The sequence below is a fragment of the Mizuhopecten yessoensis genome, unplaced genomic scaffold, assembly GCF_002113885.1.
Source record: "Mizuhopecten yessoensis strain PY_sf001 unplaced genomic scaffold, ASM211388v2 scaffold3837, whole genome shotgun sequence".
NCBI lineage: Eukaryota > Metazoa > Mollusca > Bivalvia > Pectinida > Pectinidae > Mizuhopecten > Mizuhopecten yessoensis.
In genome coordinates this window covers 3,096-26,828 of record NW_018405244.1, presented here as the reverse complement: position 1 = coordinate 26,828, position 23,733 = coordinate 3,096, and the positions used below count along the sequence as shown (strand labels likewise).

At 35.5% G+C, this 23,733-nt stretch overlaps 1 protein-coding gene across 4 annotated transcripts in view; it reads right to left on the bottom strand.

Annotated features, from left to right (window-relative positions):
• Positions 1-20,541, bottom strand: part of LOC110448109 (fibrinolytic enzyme, isozyme C-like) — a 53,317-nt gene extending 32,776 nt beyond the window's left edge. For 2 of the 4 annotated variants that reach the window (XM_021494171.1, XM_021494168.1), the window contains exons 1-3: positions 20,460-20,541; positions 19,377-19,501; positions 18,832-18,992 (exon numbers count right to left, since the gene is read on the bottom strand). In XM_021494171.1, the coding sequence (XP_021349846.1) occupies positions 18,832-18,992; positions 19,377-19,501; positions 20,460-20,502 (329 nt within the window). In that variant the 5' untranslated portion in view covers positions 20,503-20,541. Of the gene's footprint in view, positions 1-13,870; positions 14,098-16,646; positions 16,787-17,004; positions 17,183-17,646; positions 17,720-18,831; positions 18,993-19,376; positions 19,502-20,459 lie in introns of those variants that run through there. The other 2 variants (XM_021494169.1, XM_021494170.1) reach the window with 2 other exon arrangements.
• Positions 20,542-23,733: the final 3,192 nt, after the last annotated feature.

Here is a 23,733-nt window from a genome sequence, read left to right as displayed (position 1 = left end):
GGCGATCATCTTCCTAACGAATGGCAACTAAAGCTTTCAGTGTTTGAAGCTATATCAGAACCGGTTATGAAACTCAGTAAGGTTATATGGGGAATTATATGAGGAAAATGCAAGAAAAGAAAGAGTAACGACAAGATTATTTTTTTCGATTATTTCAGAAAAGAAATTCGTCAAAGGAACCTGACAAGAATGAAAAGGTTAATGGGTTAATGTGTGTTTGAATAATTAAGATGATAATGTACCAAATACTTTCGTTCAAGAAATAAAAAACCAGCTATCAGATAGTGAAGTTCTTAAAGCTATCAATATTTCAACCGCAATTTTATTTGAAAGAAAAAAAATATAGCCATGAACTATAATTATTGTTATAATAACGTATCTTTATATCATGGGATGACTATCAAAAGATTGTTTTTATCTCATAATGTACTGTTATTCATTGATTATAACCATGCCAGATATTTTGGCATATTAACCCATGTAATATGACCTATCAGCCCTGTGATTGGTTATAAGTTTCAACTGTTTCAATTGTGATGTCACGCCTAGAACAAGTACATCACATCACAGACTTACGCAATGGAGTCAAAAGTCAAGGTTGCATGAAAATTGTCGTTTTACACGAATAAATGCCACAAATCTTGAGTATGTGGTAAAAAGGATCTTACACTCGTTTTCATTTCATATGGAATTGATGAAAACCGTCACGAATTTTTCATTTTAGCTCGCCAGAGGCTCGCTAAATGGAAAAATTCTTTGACTCGTTTCATAATTCTCATATGAAATGGAAACTCATGTAAGATCATATATATATTTCATGTATATTGTCTGTCATTATCTACTGATCAATGAGTATCTTGAAGGACACAAGAGCAGTACAGATAATTACAGATGTATTACTTTAGAAAGATGTTCAGGCACAATTACTACATCAATACTTAATGAGCGTGAATTTTATATTTTCTATTCTAAGATATGTGATGCTCTTTTAGATAAAAAGGTTGACCATAAGTTAACAAAGTGTGCATAGTGAACATGCAAAGTAAATTTATAATTAAGATTATGACTTACCAGCTACAAGCGAGAGACAAATGAGGAGAAGTCCGTTCATCCTTACGTTCAACAGCCGATGTTGCTACCTGTGTGCAGTCCCGTTCGGCGAGCTTTCCTTTTATCCTACCTGGTCAAGCTGGTCAAGTGACCCTTATACCTGGACAGGTCATCCAGCATCTGTAATTTCCCACGTACCCCAACACGTCGAGAGGTGTACAGCTGCCGAGCCTCCCCTTCACCTGACACGATTTGTACCAATCATTAAGGGACCCTCCACTTATTTTTATGTTAAGTACAGTGTTTCAGGCGTTTTCTTAGGTTTGTCCTCTTTGGGAGATGGACATCTGTTATAAGTCCAGAATCAGCAATATAAATAAATAAAGGTACTGAGTGTCAATAGTTCAACAAATTTTAATTTATTTTAATTTACTGTTTTTTTCTGACAAATAATGAACCAAACCATTGGTATGATACATGCAACTGGACAACACGTGTCTTTATTAAAAAAAAATCTAACAAAACTGTGATTGAAATAAAGCTAAGGAATGGTGCTTTTGACGCTTCCTTCGATTCCTATCCCGATTTTCCATCCAACAGTATTTAGATAACATTTCAAGAGGCAAAGCTCTCTGTAGACATTGTTAAAGTCGACATACAGTTAATAGTATAAGTTCATAACCACGATTATTTCTTATGGACTCTTTACCTTCAGTGGTATATGATTTAATGTAATAAACAACATTCTACATGATACATTAAGTTTCCTAAATCAATACGTAAAACAACTAATGCCTCGTGTCCTGTCAAGGGCTCAACATGACATTCTACGACACCAAATCGCCCAGCCGAGAACCAGCGACGATAGCTATTACACCACCACGATCGCCTTACACAGGAAGTTAGGATCTTTGATATGGTCAGAGTGACAAATTGATGATCCGGGATCAAGGAACTCATAACATCAATAAACGTTACTATGATCATGTCGAGTTTACATGTACGTATACAAGGCTGATGGTCATTCCAACGTCAAAGGTTAATATTGAGTTCTATTTTTTCATTTTCTGAAGACTTTTAAATATAATCAAGTCAATTCAGGCCAAAAATGTCCAGACCTCGACATAGTTGCAACATAATTCATTTTTTGTAATATTTATTTTTCATAATTCTACATTGTCCTTCTAAAGACCAAGAAAAAACGCAATTCATACATTTGACCACCTTTAACTGTTATGTAGCCTCATTGGAAAAAAAATAGAATTGAAGAAAAAATGAAACAAATAATGAAACAATTCGAAAAAATATAAAATAAAAGAAGTTGCAAAAGAATACATGCATAAAAAATAATATAGTTGCCCTTTCACAATGACTCAAAACAATATCAAGATGAGGATTTCTGCGTTTGTAGTTTCATATGAATATCGAAAATACAATTAATGAGAATAGCAATAGATGTGTGTCACTTGTTGATGTGAATATGATATCTGTATCAAATTTGCATACAGTTACGAATGTTGCTTAAACACACACAATCAACCTTCAACGAGGACCAGCAGGAATGATTGGGAGCTCAAACGGGACCAGCAGGACTGATTTGCAGCTCAAACAGGACCAGCAGGACTGGTTTGGAGCTCAAACAGGACCAGCAGGACTGATTTGCAGCTCAAACAGGACCAGTAGGACTGATTTGAAGCTCAAACAGGACCAGCAGGACTGATTTGAAGCTCAAACAAGACCAGCAGGACTGATTCGGAGCTCAAACAGGACCAACAGAACTGATTCGGAGCTCAAACAGGACCAACAGGACTGATTCGGAGCTAATGAAAAACTTAATTGAAAGATATATCAACTTATAATTAAGCGGTTTTTCGGTTAGGTCAAAATGACATGACCAAAAGTGTTCATCATTGAGTTTGGATGCGTTTGTCAAAATATCACAACTGAAATGTCACCTCTATTAAGTGATGCACACCGAGAAAATAATATTAGAATGTTTGAAGCCTTTTCTGTGTAAATTAACCCTACTGAATTTCTTTGAAGGTTCACTATAGTGTATGTGTGAAAACAACATTATTAATGCACATATCAAGTATTCACAGCACTATTGCTTCCAAGATTAAAATATAGTAACAGTTTTATCTCTTTAAAAAGACAACAATAGCTCCTATCTTAAATTTTAAATTTAACAATGTGCTTTTAACATATTGATTTTTTTTTTAAATATTATTTATTGCATTTAACGCAGTATAACCTTTTAGACAAACATGTATTGTAGGTTTTGCTGTAGTTTAATTTCTAAAACTCCACGTTACTTAATTAGATACGACACCTTAAAGTTAATCAAAAATAGGATTTTCAGTACATTATAGATCCCAATGTAAAAGTATTTTCCCAAAGATGGATTTCTTCATAAGTTTCTGTCATAATAACATAAACGATCAGTTGGAATTATATCAAAGTCAATACTAAATTGATTGGTCTTTCATTTCGACAGTGAATACATCCTGTGGTCTTTCGGTCCGCAAGTTGAAAATACAAACAAACGGAAACGATCCTTGGCACGCACACACACACGCACACACACACACACACACACACACACACACAAATGTATATATAGAGAGAGNATAAGTGTTTTTTATTTTATTTTTTATTTTGCTAAGAGGCTATATAGTGACAATGACATGCAAATGTAAATATTATTTTATTAAATGCCATATGTATAGTCCCACCACATCGGCCTGTCGTGTTGACCTTTGATTGCCATATTGATTACAGGTAAGTCGGTACAAAGGTAGGGAGGAAAGGTGTATCTGCAGGTATGTTACAGGTAAGCGACAGTTTTAAAAACAAACCTGAGGAATATATCATGAGAGAAACAGTTGCAATGACTAAAGGGTTGTCATCGCTGAGCGAAATATAATTGGTTCTGCAACAACTACTTCTGCTTATGTATGTCATCTGTGTGGTGTATCGTACAGAAACTATTTTAATCAGGTCCAGTCTCAGTAAGCTCAAATATATCATAAAAAAATCCATAAAATGTTTTCAATTCAATTAAATGTTTTATCAAAATACTCCAGAGTATCTGTATAATCTCTTACCTAATTCAATTAGTGATGTTCAAAGTTATAATACCAGACTTTCTGACCCATCATGTCTGACACATATTTTTTGTAAAACAAATTCATCTAAATGCATTTCTTCCATCTGCTGTAAACAATTGGAATTCTCTTCCATTACATATTAGAAATAACTCTTCCATTTCCCATTTAAAAGCCTTTCTGAAATCTTATAGTAAAGCATGTCCACCTTCATACTACTTTCAGGGTTCACGACTGGGTCAAATCTACCACGCAAGACTGCGTATGTCATGTAGCTCCCTAAAAGAATACTTGTTTACGAAAAACATCATACCATCCCCGAATTGTTCCTGTGGTGCCATTGAGAACTCAACACATTGTTTGCTAAAATGTAATAAATATACATCACTTCGACAGCTTCATATTCTGAGTTTNCAGGACGTAACAGGGACGAGGCGGGAAAGTGTTTTATGGACTTATATTTGATAAGTGTGATGGCTAGTATGTGAACTGCAACGTTTTTAATAATCATGGCGGTGCTTTGTGACATACTAATTTTGTCAATAGTTGATTTAGTGGTGATTAATGCTATGTAACTTGTTTATACATTTTAACCTTTATCGAGTGTCCATTTACAGCATTGCTGAAATTTTCATCTACTATAGCATAGTTATATTATACAGAATCGTGTTCCACATACTCATTGCAATATAGCAATATGATATTACCATCTGAGTGGCATCATATGTGTCATATATGTTATTCATTCCTGGTTTCCACTGCATATCAACCCATTACCCCCTCCCCTATTCCCGTAATTGTTCTGTTGTACATAGTACTTCATTCATGTAGCTAGTGTTGAAAAGTTGATAAATAAGCAGGTAACAAAGAGCTATGACGGGTTGCTATGCCTATTTCCCCAAATATGCATTTACCCGTAGAAAAAGGAAGATGGTTAGGTATTCCTCGTCAAGAAAGAACATGTACATTATGTAATTCCGACATTGGGGATGAATTTCATTACTTATTTATATGTGAAAGTGATTTAGTTAAATGTCTAAGAGAGAAATATATACCAAAATACTATTTCACTTATCCAAGTCAAATAAAAATGCAAGGATTGTTTAATATATTTAATGTAAAGATTTACACAAAAATTTGTAGATTCCTAGAAAAGCTTGAAAAAATATTAACTTAATTTCTGTACAAGGTTATGCTCCTTCTATATGTAAATATGCTATATACAATGTTGTAATTGTGTACATCACACGCCATGTAACATGTTAACTATATGTATGTGACCTCTTGTTACACACGTAAGTGTGTCGGAGTGAATAAATAAAACTTGACTTAACTTGACCCAAAGGTGAGACCGCTAGTGCGCGCGTGCCACCGTGTACTGTTATGACGCGTTCTCAGGTATTTGTATACAGGTATATATATCGGAATCCTGTGTCTAAAAACAGATTCATGTAAACAGCCGAATTAAAGGCCATGGCTATTGATGCATGCGTTTCACGATAAAGACTCAACAAAATGCTTATTTCGCGTTATTTCTATGATTTTTAAAATAAATAATATGCTGTATGTAACAATCGTAGGATTTAATTATCATTACTACTTCCTGCGTCATGCCGTTACCTGCTTTCTAACAAAAAACACATCTTGATTTTGTTTTTCCTGCACATATGAATGGCAAAATGATATAAATAATTTTCGAATAGCATGACTCACATGTGTATTGCGATTCTTACTTTGTGCTGCAGTCTTCCTGCATTTCAAACAAATGAAACTATCCTCAACGATTAGTTTTCCGGTATTTTTGGTAATATATTTGTGATAATAACACTTCATATTGTTTGTTTGGCCTTCTTTTGTTCTGACGCATCAATTCACTTTTTGTGTATTTCAGCATCATTTGTTTGTGTTTAAATAATAGATAAGATTACTAGTGCCAATTCGAGGGGAAAACAATTAATAAATGATGTCTTATCTACAACGCTTAGGTGTACTGTACACGTGTACAGTGACTTGTTGACATGATTCCATAGAAGATAAATCAATAGGTATGTAATTGAAATATAAATTAAATGTATTATTGATTTGAAAAATATTTTATTAATTAATTAAGGAAAAAGATCAAATGCCTAAATATTAAACAAACAAAAAAAAACCCCAAAAACACCCAAAAAACACCTGAACGTGGATTCGAACTTGCACGTTCACTTCGACTGGTCACAAGTTAATTGCGTTACACATTCGGCTACAACGGACATAGACGAAGATGGGAATACGAACTGGTTTAACCAAAGAAACACCTGTCGCAGTTTAAGAAATTCGCTCATCCCTGTATTTCATTACTTTTCCGAAATACGATTTGTTTTTGCATATTACATCACGGAATAAAAAAGGTTATTTAAAAGTTGGTCCTCGGATGGGCAAGTGTTGAAAGTATTTTTTTAAGTCTGGGAAACACCATCATTTTCATAGATATAGTGGATATGGGTATATTTGCAGTATCATTTTAGCAATACCTAATATCTCAGCAGTTCAAACATTCATATTCGATTGGTTTTAAATCTATTCTATGCATTCGCTGCTAGAAATTATTTATTGATTAATCTTTTTTTCCGTTTTCATAAATGCCGACTTAGGGAAATATGGGCAGTTTTCCGCGCTAGCTCTTTACATGATTGTCGTGACACTTGTTTATGTTTCCTTTTCTGTTCTATAAAACATGTACTTCGATGTATTGTCCAACAAAATTGGAATAAAACAAAGTTTGAACCAAATATATCATTATTTTTTCTCCAAAATTTCTTCATTGTATGCGCATTCTAGTATGTTCTTATATATGTATATGATTAATTATGAAAACACTCTATTATCCATATGTTGTATTCTACAGTACTTAAAGTCCATAAAAACGTCGTTGTAATCTGCTTAAAAGACAATAGTAAGTGTGCATTTCTAACATGTTCAGGTAAAATATTCCATGTATATGGTGCTTGACAGGTAAAATATTCCATGTTTATGGTGCCTGGCAGGTAAAATATTCTATGTATATGGTGCCTGGCAGGTAAAATATTCTATGTATATGGTGCCTGGCAGGTAAAATATTTCATGTATATGGTGCCTGGCATGTAAAATTTTCTATGTATATGGTGCCTGGCAGGTAAAATATTCTATGTAAATGGTGCTTGGCAGGTAAAATATTCCATGTATAATGTGCCTGGTAGGTAAAATATTCCATGTATATGGTGCCTGGCAGGTAAAATATTCTATGGTTATGGTGCCTGTCAGGTAAAATATTTCATGTATATGGTGCCTGGCAGGTAAAATATTCCATGTATATGGTGCCTGGCATGTAAAATATTCTATGTATATGGTGCCTAGCATGTAAAATATTCTATGTATATGGTGCCTGGCAGGTAAAATATTATATGTATATGGTGCCTGGCAGGTAAAATATTCCAAATATAATGTGCCTGGTAGGTAAAATATTCCATGTATATGGTGTCTGGCAGGTAAAATATTCTATGGTTATGGTGCTTGGCAGGTAAAATATTTCATGTATATGGTGCCTGGCAGGTAAAATATTCCATGTATATGGTGCCTGGCATGTAAAATATTCTATGTATATGTTGCCTGGCAGGTAAAATATCCCATGTATATGGTGCCTGGCATGTAAAATATTCTTTGTATATGGTGCCTGGCAGGTAAAGTATTCCATGTATAAAGTGCCTGGCAGGTAAAATATTTGATGTATGTGGTGCCTGGCAGGTAAAATATTCCATGTATATGGTGCCTGGCAGGTAAAAAATTCCATGTATATGGTGCCTGGCAGGTAAAATATTTCATGTATATGGTGCCTGGCAGGTAAAATATTCCATGTATATGGTGCCTGGCAGGTAAAATATTCTATGTATATGTTGCCTGGCAGGTACAATATCCCATGTATATGGTGCCTGGCATGTAAAATATTCTTTGTATATGGTGCCTGGCAGGTAAAATATTCCATGTATATGGTGGCTGGCAGGTAAAATATTCCATGTATAAATTGCCTGGCAGGTAAAATATTTGATGGATATGGTGCCTGGCAGGTAAAATATTCTTTGTATATGGTGCCTGGCAGGTAAAATATTCTATGGTTATGGTGCCTGTCATGTAAAATATTTCATGTATATGGTGCCTGGCGGGTAAAATATTCCATGTATATGGTGCCTCGCAGGTAAAATATTCTATGTATATGGTGCCTGGCAGGTAAAATATTCCATGTATATTGTGCCTGGCAGGTAAAAAATTCCATGTATATGGTGCCTGGCAGGTTAAATATTCCATGTATAAAGTGCCTGGCAGGTAAAATATTCCATGTATATGGTGCCTGGCAGGTAAAATATTGTATATGGTGCCTGGCAGGTAAAATATTATATGTATATGGTGACTGGCAGGTAAAATATTCCATGTATATGGTGCCTGGCAGGTTAAATATTCCATGTATAAGGTGCCTGGCAGGTAAAATATTCCATGTATAAATTGCCTGGCAGGTAAAATATTTGATGTATATGGTGCCTGGCAGGTAAAATATTCAATGTATATGGTGCCTGGCAGGTAAAATATTCTATGTATATGGTGCCTGGCAGTTAAAATATTCCATGTATATGGTGCCTAACAAAAATATTTTTTTGTTCTAAATGAAGGTACATGTAGGTAAAACATATTATTAGACAAAGATCTGGTAAATATTGATGGACGTAGTATATTTAAAATGGTTAAGATATTGTGTAAAAGGTAGCCAGTTTAACTTCTTTTACATGTCCTTGGATGGAGTATTAAAATTACAGTTCAAGATAACCCTTGCTGCTCTTTTTTGAGGTTTATCAAGTTTGGTTACATTTACCTGTTCGCTTTTCATTCTATAACAGTTGTAATTTTGATTCGTTAAAAAATATATCCCCCATAATCATCAAGAAGCAATCTGCCCATATACATGTAGCTGAGCTTGACGTCTGCATTTGGACTTCAAAAAGAATCGCAAGGAAGCAAAAATATATTTTACATGTACTATGATGTGAGTCTTGTTTCCTTCCACCTCCATATTTGCTGGGCTTACATAAATGTAAATACCAGTGCAATACTCATTTGTTAGCTTTGATTTGTTTCATTTCACCTTAAATACCTCCTCAATCAAGAGCCAGTGTCAAAGTCAGAGATCCACTTTGTCTTTGACCTTTCGACCCAAATGACCTTGACCTTTAACCCAGTGACCCTGATCTTTGTTCATTTGACTTATTCTTTAATTCCGACTAACTTGCTTTATAATATCATAAAATGTTCATCAGTGAAAAAACAACTTGACTTTGAACCTTTGGACCCCGTAACATGGACATTAGGTCAGTTGACTCCGTGTCAAGTTCTGAACAACTTTGCTTCATAATAACATAAAAAAAATGCTCATCAGTAAAAAAATACAATATTTGACCTCGATATTGACCCATTGACCTTACCTTAAGTCAGTTGACGCTTTGTTAAATTCTGAGCAACATTGCTTCATAATGTCATAACGAAATGTTCACCAGTGGAAAGATAAAAAAAATAAAAAAATGACCTTAACCCAATTACCTTGACCTTTGGTCAGTTGACTCCTTGTTTTATACTGATCAACTTTGCTTCATATTGTCATCAGTGAAAAGATACAAAATTTGACCTTGTCCTTTGAACTTAATGACCTTGACCTTTGACATCGACTTTTTACCTCATTAGTGAAAAGTTACAAAATTTGACCTGGACCTTTGACACGATGACCTTGACCTTCGGTCAGTTGACTCCTTGTTTTATTCTGATCAACTTTGCTTCATCATGTCATAACAAAATGTTCATCAATGAAAAGATGCAAAATTTGACGTGGACCTTTGAACTTTATGACCTTGACTTTTTCCTCGGTGTGTAGTTTTGTGAACTGAACAACTTGACCAAGTTTCATGTAAATCGGTCAATAAATACCAAAGTTATCAGCCAGGAACAAATTTTGTGGACGGACAGACAGACAGACAGACAGACGGACTGAGAGACGAACAGACAGACGGACAGAGTGATTGCTATGGCACCCGTATCTCCGATACCGGGCCCTAATACAACATACATCTCCATTTCAATTAGAGAGATCCATATAAAAGATACCTTTTTATGCCTAAAATTTCTTTAACATTCGAAGTATCTATAATACCGATTATACCCCATATCTCTGCGTATTTTCTGTTATTAAATATGAAGCTCGATTGCCTACAGTAGTAGTGTAAACATGTAACAAATGTATTTCATTTTTAATGTTTAAACTGACGATTGAGTCAAAAAGAAAACCACCTTCAATTCGGAAAGGACGCTTTAGCTCAACCAATTTCCTTTTATATTCATATATCCAAGCAATATGTCTAGAGTACTGATTTGTTAAAAAGAAATGTCGAAAAAGTCTAAGGAAAGGGCAAGAAATAATTGATAAGAAGGCAAATGAAGGGTGTCTATAAGGCCCTTTTTTGGGCCCCGGTATATTCGGATTTTCACCTCCTTATTTTGTTCAAAATTGTCCTATTGTATGACATGCGGAAAAACTAAGGTAAAACTTTGACCGAAAGTGGGTTTCTGGGGGTACCAAAACGGGTATGGTAAATCACAAATATAGTTTGCTGTTTTCAAAATGAACTTAAAAACCAAAATAAAATCATTTCTGTTTTTGAAAACATGTATAAATCAGACAAGCATATGTAACAGAATGAAAAATGACAGAAATTCAATCGTCACCTAAAGATTGTTTATATAAAGCGAGATTACGTCACGGGGGTCTTTTCGGTCATTTTCAATTGAAAAGTAATTTGTTTTCTCAATAATTTCCTTTCTAATTAGTATTTTGACTTGAAATTTACAACTTCACTCATTTAAGTAGACTTACATAAATTGCATATTGACTACATACTTTCCTTTTGTTTTATAATGAGTTTTGGCTTCTGGACACATCTCAAACTTGGCTTTTTCAAATATCTCTCAATTTTAAGTGAATTAAAAGGTGCATAACACCCTTTATATGCTATAAGTATAAGATGTCAATTGTTAGTATTGCATATTATATATATCATATAATATTTGCTCAACCCCTGTGGCTGAAGTGAGTTCCAGGTCCTGATCTTTTTTTTACTTATCAAAGTTAACTTACAAATCAAAAATGGCATTTGCCACCACAACTACTGTAAAATGATTGATTTAATATATGAAGTTTGATTTGCTGGTAATTTTAAGTCTCCTAGCCTCAAGGAAAGTATCTGATTTAATCGTTAAAGCTAACCGATTTCATTGTTTTATCAAAGGTTCTGCCTATTTTCAATATTTATCCGCTGATTGTTCATAAAAGGCATTTGGGGATAAGCATGTAACTTGGCATAGAGTTTAATGATCTGATGATAACTAATTTGTGAAAGTTTCATACTTATCCCACAATGCCTTTTTACTTGAAAACACATTTTTCTGTGATTAAGAGTACAAGGACCAAAGTGCATCTCCTTGCCAAACACCAAATATTTCCAGACAATACTAGTCTATATGAATGTATGTAGATTAAACAGGCTCAGTAGAGAATCTATAGTAGTAAGAGGGGCGTTTGAAATGCTACACTGACCAAAAGTCAGATAGTTTATGCTTTGAAAACGCAAAGAGAGACTAAGTTGTTCGTTCAAGTTATACTTGCAATTAACAGTTAATCCTTTTGTTGATTTCAAAAGTTTTATTTCTTACATTCAATGCTAGCTGCTACTCATATTATGTCTTAACTATTTTTCTTCCCTTTTTGTTACATTACATTAAACATGTCATCAGTGTATGTTGTAAAAAGAGGCACACTGCCAACATTCCAAAAATATATGATGAACAACTTTTGACCTATCTGAAAGAAAAGGTGTACTATGAGGTAAATAAAAACTAGTTACCCTGTGTTCAATGTATAAAGAAACCCCTTTTATGAGTTAAAAGATATTCCTACATGTACATCCCAGCCCAAACTTACCGTTTCCACTGAAGTAAATTACACTCATTGTGACTTGTTGCGTGTTCAAGCCATAACTCTTCGAATTCCGTGGCAAAGCTATATTGATTGTTGACCGTGGTTTTCGTGACGTTTCTGATATGTTAAAGACTTTGGTATCAATATCAAAATGCCTTACTGTCTCAGCAAAAAGCAGAAGCAACACATTACAGAAGAGGCAAACGTGTCTCGTCTTGTTACAAAGGTCAGATGGGTGATCTCGTTTTACAACACACACCGATGTCATGGTTAACGTAATGTAACAAAAAGGGAAGAAAAGTATTAAAGAAATAATATGAGTAGCAGCTAGCATTGAATGTAACAAATAAACCGTATGAAATCAATAAAAGGATTTACTGTTAATTGCAAGCATTAACTTGAACGAACAACTTAGTCTCTCTTTGCGTTTTCAAAGCATAAACTATCTGACTTTTGGTCAGTGTAGCATGTTAAACGCCCCGATTACTACTATAAATACTCTATTGAGCCCGTTTAATCTACATTCATTCATATAGACTAGTATTGTCAGGAAATATTTGGTGTTTGTCAAGGAGATGCACTTTGGTCCTTGTACTCTAAATCACAGAAAAATGTGTTTTTAAGTAAAAAGGCATTGTGGGATAAGTATGGAAGTTTAACAAATTTTAAATATCATCATATAACTAAACTCTATGCGAAGTTACATGCTTATCCCAAAATGCCTTTTATGCACAATCAGCGGGTAAACATTGGAAATAGGCAGAACCTTTGATAAAACAATGAAATCGGTTAACTTTAAAGATTAAAGCAGATACTTTCCTTGAGGCTAGGAGACTTAAAATTACCAGCAAATCAAATTTCATATATCTAATCAATCATTTTACAGTTGTTGTTGTGGAAATGCCTTTTTTGATTTGTTAGTTTACTTTGATAAGTAAAAAAACCAAATAAGGACCTGGAACTCACTTCAGCCACAGGGGCTGAGCAAATATTATATGATATATATAATATACAATACTAACAATTGATATCTTATACTTATAGCATATAAAGGGTGTTATGCACCTTTTAATTCACTTAAAATTGAGAGATATTTGAAAAAGCCAAGTTTGAGATGTGTCCAGAAGCCATAACTCAGTATAAACCAAAAGGAAAGTATGTAGTTAATATGCAATTTATGTAAGTCTACTTAAATGATTGAAGTTTTAAATTTCAAGTCAAAATATTAATTAGAAAGGAAATTATTGAGAAAGCTATTTACTTTTCAATTGAAAATGACCGAAAAGACCCCCCTGACGTAATCTCGTTTTATATAAACAATCTTTTAGTGACGATTGAATTTCTGTCATTTTTTGTTCTGTTACATATGCTTGTCTAATTTATACATGTTTTCAAAAACAGAAATGATATTATTTTGGTTTTTAAGCTCATTTTGTAAACAGCAAACTATGTTTGTGATTTACCATACACCTTTTGGTACCCCCAGAAACCCACTTTCGGTCAAAGTTTTACCTTAGTTTTTCTGCAGGTCATACAATAGGACATCTTTGAACAAAATAAGGAGGTGAAAATTGGAATATACCGGGGCCCAAAAAGGGCCTATAGACACCCTTCCTTTACGTAATATTTGAGAGATCTAATAGGCTCTAGTTCAATCCAATAATAAATAAAAAATAAAATATTTGCCATCAGATATTTTAATGCTCTTGATTCAAATTACATAAAGTTGAGTAAAGGCTGGCCAACACGAACATATCACTTGTTGGTGTTGATCCAGTCGGCGTAGGATCGGACCTCTGTATATACAGATGGATATCCTGGTGGACAGTTGGTAGCACCCCATGACGTCACTCCGACAAGTTCCCACTGGTCGCTTTCATTATTTTTACAGACTAAAGGTCCTCCGCTGTCTCCCTGCAACAACAACAATACAGCAAATACGTTATTCCGTAGCATGGTACACATGTAAACCTGCCAATCATCGGTTTGTACTTTCAGACACAGTATATGTCCATGCTGTGATAAAAATAGAGCTGATCGCCGATTAAAGTTAATCGATGGTTTGACAGTTATCAAAACACAACTGGACATTCCCTGTGATAATTGTGACGGTTACGCTTTCTGTTGAAATTTCAAAGGAACAACGGATGACTCGATAAAATAATATACTTGTATATGTACCAAAGAGTCGATTAAGTGTCTTTCAAAATAACTTTGGTAATATATATGTTCATTACTGTTTCCATATTAATCTAACTGACTCACGCAACAATTTTAAAGTTAGGAAATATAAATGTTTTTAATGCGAAATCGTATTGCTTCACAAACCATTCCAAAATGTCTTTATACCACGAGTCTTATCGAGCAATAATTAAATATACTGAACTATAGTTATTTCTTCGTTCGCACATCGTCTGCACACCATGCACACATAATGTCCACAACGCACAACGCACATCGTGTAATAAAATGATTGTCTTATGTACATGTAGTTTTTCTATCAATGAGGTAACTTCATGATAATCGATTAATACTTACGATAATATCACTAAACATCCCTATATGTAACTGAATTCATGTCAACCAATGAACCGCTATTTTGACTGACATCACATTCCACTATATATACCCAATACATACCCACACAATTTACCACTTACATTACAATAACTAATATATAGCCACACATTCAACTACTTACATTACATTACACTAATACATAGTCACACAATTAACCACTTACATTAACTAATATATAGCCACACAGTCAACTTCTTACATTATATTATACTAATATATAGTCAAACAATTAACCACTTACATTACAATAACTAATATATAGCAACACATTCAACTACTTACATTACATTACACTAATATATAGTCACACACAGTGAACCACTTACATTAACTTATATATTTATGATCTATTTGAATGACACAGCTTTGCAAGCAAAGCGCGCATTATGTTGTTTGCTTGCAAAGCTGTGTCATTCAAATAGATCATAAATACCATACAAAAACAGTTCAATACTTATATTTACGTTTTCTCTGCCTCTTATGTTCTTTTTTAACTTATAATTTATATTTAAAATTAAAAATGCCCGCCTTATCGACAGTCCACACAATTTCGTTCAATAGTTTGAACAGCGTATTGTCGCGTGCTGATTGGCGAACAAAGTAGTACTTTGAAATTTTAACAAACACTTCAATTTTATTCCACAATTCAGTATCAATACAATTACGTATGATATGTCTGTATGGTTATTTAAGTTTATCAATAGAACTCTGAGCTGAAACTCTGATTTGAAATTGTTTCCATTTTTTTCCCGGAACAAATTTCGCGCATGGACAAATACAGTGAACACCGTAAATCCGACCTTGCCCTCCACGAGGGAGTTATTTTTGGAAGTTAATTCGAACTTTTCTCTTTGCTCATTTTGTGAAGAATCCAGGCGTGAATTTATTTGTTGATTGTATGGGAACCTGACAACAGTCGGTAGATTCTATAACGGCCTCGTTATTTGACATGTCGTCAGAAATCAGGAACCGTGGATGCGAGACGCGTGAAACTGATAGCGTTTGAAGTGAGTGATCTTGCGACGGAGCACAGGTTCGTTACAAAATGTCTGAAATGTTTATGTGTGCTGTGACTCATATCAGTAGGTCTGTAACATATGTGTCAGTAGGTCTATAGAATATGTGTATTTCAGACATTTGTAACGAACCCATGTTGATCAGTGCAGTGTAACAGACGATATTTCTGATACATTGCATGAGCGTTAAAATTGTTTCCATTGCCGGCATTGGTGATTTCAACCGAGGTGCATTTTGTACGATATTGCAGACCTTGGTCTTGTTTTCGTTGTAATAAAAGTGTTTTTTATTTTATTTTTTATTTTGCACATCAATTTACAATGACATTGTCAAATCTCACAATGCCCAACGATATTTCAGCAGCCGTCATGTTTATTTATATTGGATATTGTAGTTCCGGTCAGTGTTGTATTAATACGCTAAGAATTGTGTCACGTGATGCATGGTAATTAAAGTCCCATCAACGACACATCTTCCAAGGAGGCTATATATTGACAATGCCATGCAAATGTAAATATACTAATATATAGTCACACAATTAACCACTCACATTAACTAATATATTACCACAAAGTCAACTACTTACATTACATTACACTAATATATAGTCACACAGTCAGCTACTTACATTACATTACACTAATATATAGTCACACAATTAACCACTTACATTACATTACACTAATATATAGTCACACAATTAACCACTTACATTAATTAATATATAGCCACACATTCAACTACTAACATAACACTACACTAATATATAGTCACACAATTAACCACTTACATTTCATTTCACTAATATATAGCCACACAATTAACCACTTACATTGCATTACACTAATATATAGCCATTCGCTTACGTTACATGCACTGCGCTCTCCGTCGCCGTAGACACAAACGTGACAAGATCGGCATATGTTGCTCCCCCATTGTCCCTCGCACGCCGAGTCAGTTATAACGCTCATTTCGGCCTCCTGCAGATTGTCCGGAATACTGCTAGCTATGATATTAAACAAAAAGTATACAGAAAAATTTGACATCATAGAATCACGTATTAACACAGTGATACAGCTTTAAATTAACGGACATAATTGCTTTGTAATAAAATTCTTTTCGTTCAGTTTTTAAGAATAATTTTAATGTTAATGATGACCTTGAATTTTGCCAAAATATTGAACCAAATTATTTATTTTAATTGAATTCTGGAGGTGTACTTACTACCGCCGTTAGTGTTACCCCAGCCGGTGATCCTACACAATGCTCCTTCTGCTAGGTCGTCGTTAGAACGCTGTGTCAAACTGATTGGCTGTGCGTTCCCGTTAAAGCTCATTGCTTGTACCTTCATTATTGCGATATCGTTCGGAAATCCTCCAGAGCCAACACCATAGTTTTCATGCTGCCAAGTAAAAATATGTCAACGCTACATATTTTATTAATTATAAATTAAGTTTGGCCTGCTGTATCCAATAAGATGATAGTATGACGCAATTGCTGATGCACTCCCTGTGTCTAACGAGAAAAATCACCAACACCAATCGGTAACCTTCATTTCATTAGGTGATAGTTGATGTTATAGTTTTGTCCTTGAATATGAAACTCGAAAACATACATTTATATGTACAGCTAAATAAATACTACTAGGCATCCGAAAACATATTTTTAAAAGTTATCTATTTTTATCGCCAAATCAAATTGTTCGTTTCAAAACCACTAATTTGATATGTCGTTCACTAACGCGATAACTATCTGTCTTATTTACTAAAAAATTGTTGTCACTCGACATTAGGACTATTTCAAAATATCAAATACTTTTTGTATTGTGTAGAGTCTTATGTATAAACATTGATAAAGGACACGTACCAGCTTGGTAGAAGTAACACTGACACTGTAACCAGTTGCTAATGCTCCACTACCGTACCGTATGCTGTAAGTCCTGTAATAAACATATCGTTATTATCCAACTACCGTTCCGTATGCTGTAAGTCCTATAATAATCATATCAATAGTATCCACTACCGTACCGTATGCTGTAAGTCCTGTAATAATCATATCGTTAGTATCCACTACCGTTCCATATGCTTTAAGTCTTTTAATAAACATATCGATATTATCCACTACCGTACTTATGCTGTAAGTCCTATAATAAACATATCGTTAGCATCCACTACCGTACTTATGCTGAAAGTCCTGTAATAAACATATCAGTATTATCCACTGCCGTACTGTATGCTGTTAGTCTTGTAATAATTATATCGGTATTTTCCACTACCGTACCGTATGCTGTTTGTCCTGTAATAATTATATCGTTATTATCCACTACCATACCGTATGCTGTAAGTCCTATAATAAACATATCGTTAGTATCCACTACCGTACCGTATGCTGTAAGTCCTATAATAAACATATCGTTAGTATCCACTACTGTACCGTATGCTGTAAGTCCTATAATAAACATATCGTTAGTATCCACTACCGTACCGTATGCTGTAAGTACTTTAATAAACATATCGTTATTATCCACTGCCGTACCGTAAGCTGTAAGTCCTATAATAAACATATCGTTATTATCCACTACCGTACCATATGATCTAAGTCCTGTTATAAAAATATCGTTATTATCCACTGTTAACCTTTCATTAACATATTATAAGTATCCACTTCCGTACCGTTCACTGTTAAACGCTATAATTAACATATCATTATTATGTAATCTACACAATTGAAAATTAGATATTACATAAACTTATAGCGAGACACTTCTGGTCCTTATTCCGATTGTAACATTACAAATGTAATCTTTGAATTCTGTGGTTTCCGAAGTATTTATATCATATAACAAAAATAATCGGTGTAGTGTACGTAATAAATAGTGTATACAAAGCATTTGACATTATCTAATCACCTTTAATAGGATTTCTTTCTTTCTGATAATAAAGAAACTCGAATTCGAAAACGCGATAATTTAAAATTGTTTTGTCCTCAATTCACAAAGTGATCATCTTAATTCATATTTAAAAGTGTTATATTATAAATGACAATTCTTACCGAGCAGCATTCCCTAGACAATGGGCAGCGGTCAGGACAGTAGTTTCATCAAGGATGACACCTCCACATATATGGGAGTTCCAAGATCGGATTGACACCTGCCAAGGATTTTCACTTATTTGGCCATCCGAGCCTCCGAATATCCTACTATCCTGGGACAGCTGAAGACAAAAGACACCTACTTATTTCATCGCATGGCCAATGTGTTATTGAATAATGTTTTTTTCCCTATGACATAGGACTACACACTTGTTAATTTTAAAAGGGCAGATAGGATTTTGTGAAGATATGGATTAAAAAAGAGGTACGGACGGATATATATAATGAATGTCAGAATATATATTTAGGTGAAGTTAAGTGAAGGAATGGTATAGATGTGACCTGACGCGGTCAGGTGTAAGTGATGAGGGTACGTAATTAGTGTCCTAATCTGGTCATGTGTTAGTGAGGAAGGCGTGCAATATGTGTCTGAACAGGTGTTAATTTGTGACAATGTGTAATATTATGTGACTCGGCCAAGTCTTGTAATGATACCGTGTACGTACCTGTTCTACCTCTTTAGCGGCCTTGATCAGATCCTCGGAAGGATGTCTTGGTGCTAGGGCGCCATTGATCAGATCCTCGGAAGGATGTCTTGGTGCTGGGACGGCTTTGGGCACGGCCCATGACTCTGTGGATATACATGTTAGATCATATTTATAATTTTCAACAGATAAAAGAGACTTAGACTCATGGTTGAAATAGCTGAAAAAGACCCATATATTTTTTAAACGTAGTATTTACATTTGGCAGTTTAATGTATATGGGGGAATGATTACATTTTAAAAAGTAAATATACTAATTAAACGGTATTGGGTATGTCGTGACTTGCATGCCATGAAGCAGGTATAACTGAAGATGCAGTAAATATCCCTTTCAGATTATGTATTTACGTTAAAAAGATTCTGGTTATCGTCAGTGTATTTTTTTTATTAGATATTTAATCTGATAGCTACATTTATAAAAGCCTCGCCAATAAAACAATATTGACATAGCAGCACTCTCACGAGACTTAAGTATCCAGAGTATGCAAACATCGTTAAGAAGCGGAGAGGCATTTGTCATATGGTTTAGAATCAAAAGTTGTAATTACCAAAAATCACAACTTGATTTGTAGTTGAAATATGTATAAATAGTTTTTGCGGTTGCCTAGTAGACAATATTTTGTTCACACAGAGAACTGTTGACATGCTGAACAACCTACAACCGAATGTAGCGAACGCAAGGAAAATTTAAACAGTAAGAGTTCGAAATAGAGGAAGATTTAAAATATCAATCGATAAATCATTAATTGAAAGAAAAAGAAATATAGCAATGAAATATAAAATTACTTTTAATATAATGTATTTTTGTATCAATGGCTGACTATCAAAAGATTGTTACTTTTTCATGCATATTGTCAGTCATTATCTACTGAATAATGACTATCGTTTAAAAGGAAAAAAGTTGGTTTGTCATGTCTTATTGTATTGTTAAAAATGCTTTATCATGTCATGTGATGCTATTTTAGAAACAAAGAACGATCGTAAGTTTACAAAGTGTACATAGTTAACATGCAAAGTAAATTTATAATTAAGATTATGACTTACCAACGACAAGCAAGAGGCAAATGAGGAGAAGTACGTTCATCATTAACGTTCAACAATCAAGGTTGCTACCTGTGTGCAGTGCCGTTTGGTGGGCTTTCCTTTTATCCTATATGATCAATGGGCCCTACCTGGTCATATCATCCAGCATCTGTAATGTCCCACGTGTCTCCACACGTCGAGAGGTATACAACTGCCAAGCTTCCCCTCCACCTGACACGATTTGTGCCAATCATTAGCGGAACCTTCCACTTATTTTAATGTTAAGTACAATTGTTAAGGCGTGTCTTAAAGTTTCGAATAGATTTGTATTCACTGTATTTTTCTGACAGTAAATAAACAAAACCCTTGGTATGATACATGTAACTGGACAACACTGTTTTTAAAGTTATTATTTTTTCAATGAGATTATTTATACTGTAAAATCAAAGAAAACTGTAATTTACAAAAACTTGGAAACGAACTCAGTGCCTTTCCTTCTTATCCAAATATTCCATCCAACAATATTTAAATAAAATATAAGTTAAGTTAGGTTTAGTTTAAATACTGAAACAGGATCTATAAAAATCCTCTTCGTCAGACTAAATATCATAACACTGAAATATTTAGGGACAAAGCTCTCTGTAGACATGCTTAAAGTCGACACGATTAAAGTCGACACAATGTTTAGAGTTTTAATTCATAACAGTGATTATATAAGTTGTATAAGTTTACTTTTATAAGTGAGTTTATCATAAAACATTATCAAAACTGCCATTAAACGGGATCTTAGTAGAACATCGATACCTGTCGCAAACGAGAACAATTATTATACATTTTAATGTGATTGTTTAGATAAGAAGTAATCAAGTTGAGTTTCATGTACAATATACAACTATTTATTAGACGTACGCACGCATACATCAAACACGCACATAGGACAGTACAAGTACGATCAAAATATATACATGATACATTAAGTTTCCTAAATCAATACGTAAAACAACTAATGCCTCGTGTCCTGTCAAGGTCTCAACATGACATTTTGTGACACCAAATCGCCCAGCCGAGAACCAGCAACGATAGCTATTACACAACCACGATCGCCTTAAACAGGAAGTTAGGATCAAGGTACTCATAACATCAATAAACGATTTGTTACTATGATCATGTCGAGGTTACATGTACGTATACAAGGCTGATGGTCATTCCTACGTCAAAGGTTAATATCTTAGAATGGGTGGTGTTATGATAGTTGAAATCTTTGGTATTTGTCGAATAGATGATTTGCTGACATTACTGGGCAGTCGGTCATTTCACTGTCAAATCTTTTCAAAGGGTGGTTTCATTTCACATTTTTTTTTTTTATTGAATATTGCATCTTATACAAATTTCAAAAGGAATTGGGCAACAGGCGTATGCCTATACAAGCCCTCTCCTATGGTATGGACAATCTATATTACAATATATTTATTGTGAAATAATAAGTTTTGTTCTACATCTAGGACAGAAGTCAACGAAGTCAAAAAAATGGCATGGTTCAGGCATACGACCATAGGCTTAGCATGATTTGAACTTGAAGAAGGATTTCATTCACGCTGTCAGAGATTGGTGTTATGGTTGAAGTCTTTGGTATTTTTCAGCCAGGCGATTCACATTAACTAGCCGGGCAAACAGAACGCAGTCATCTCCAAAAACAATAGATCACATAGGGATCGTTGCCCCCCCCCCCCCCCCCCCCCCCCATCACACATCTGTGTGGTGTATTGTACATGAACTATTTTAATCAGGTCCAGTCTCAGTAAGCTCAAATACTTCCTAAAAAATCCATAAAATGTTTTCAATTCAATTAAATGTTTTATCAAAATACTCCAGAGTATCTGTATAATCTCTTACCTTATTCAGTTAGTGATTTCTATTTCAAAATACGTTACCACAGTCATTATAATGCATATTCCAACCTAACTTGGCTCTTTACATACGTAAATAAAGATTTGTTCCCCCCATGGGGAACCCCTGGAAAATCCACCAATCAGACGGCAGTATTCACGCACGTGATCACACACGAAGCCATGCTTCCCACTTCATAATTCCTTCAGCCTTCCGTGTTTACGGACGTGTTTTGGTTTCTTCTACGGGATTCCAACTGCTACTGGCGTTGTTTGTACCGATATATATTGTATCCTTTAATACTATATAACTTTATTTTGTTTTAATTTAGCGTTTTGCTTTATTTTGCGCCGTTTTGCGACCAGGCTCCGGCCATGTGTTCGCGTTTGACGGTTTGTTTACTTTGAGATGGAGACTCCTCCTTCTCAAAGGCGCTGTCCTGGGGGTCATTTATTTGAGGCTTCCGACCCCCACCCTTACTGTCCTAGCTGTCGGTCTTGCTCTCTGGAGCAGCCGTGTGGCATTTGCCGGGCCTGGCAGCCGACTCATGCCGGTGGTTCTCCCCGCCCGCGAGGGCGTGCAGGTAAGTCGGGTAGGAGGGGTAGGGGTGGGGCGAGGGATAAGGCTAGGCCTAAGCCCTCGGAGAACACCAGCTGAATTTTGACCTCTGTTGAGTCTTCCCTGGGGTTCGTTTCGGCGGTTTCGGCCCGTACCGGGGCCGTTGTGAAACAATTTGTTTCATTGGACCCGGACCTTTCTCTCACCCCCCCCCCCCCCCCTTCCGTTTTGTCGGTCGACGTGGGTGAGGGTTTGGGCTCTGTCCCGGTCACCACGGTGACTAGGGGACAGCGGGGCGGCCTTCTCTCCCAATTTGTGGTGGGAGGGCAGGTGGCCCAACATTCCTTTGGGAATGTTAAACAGGCCAGCCATGTTGTGTCCGCGGATGCTTTTGTTGGTAGCCTTCTGCCGGTCCGCTTCACTCCTGAGGGTGTTGGTGTCGGGGACCGGCCCCCGGCAGTTTTGTCTGCTCCCGGGGTTCCTTGCATCCCTGATGTAGCCACTGGCGTGGTGATAGCGTCTAGCACGCCATCCACCACTGGGCAGCATTTGCTGCCCGGTCCGGTGGTAAGTGATGCCTCGGCCTTGCTAGCCCCGGCTGGATTTTACGGTGGTGTGAGCACAGGTGTAAAAACCTATGATCCCAGCTCTATCCCTTGTGCCTCCTCCGCAGGTTTTCCTATGGTAGGTGCCAGCGCGGCTGCGTTTGGTTTTGCCGGTGCACGCTGCTCCCCTGGTATGGCTTGTTTTACTGGCCCTACTGTTTTTGGCCCTGCTGTAGGTCAGTCTGGGTGGTGTTGGTCAGGTCAGCCAGGTGTGGCTTCTGGCGGCGGGTGTGTAGGTGGCCCTA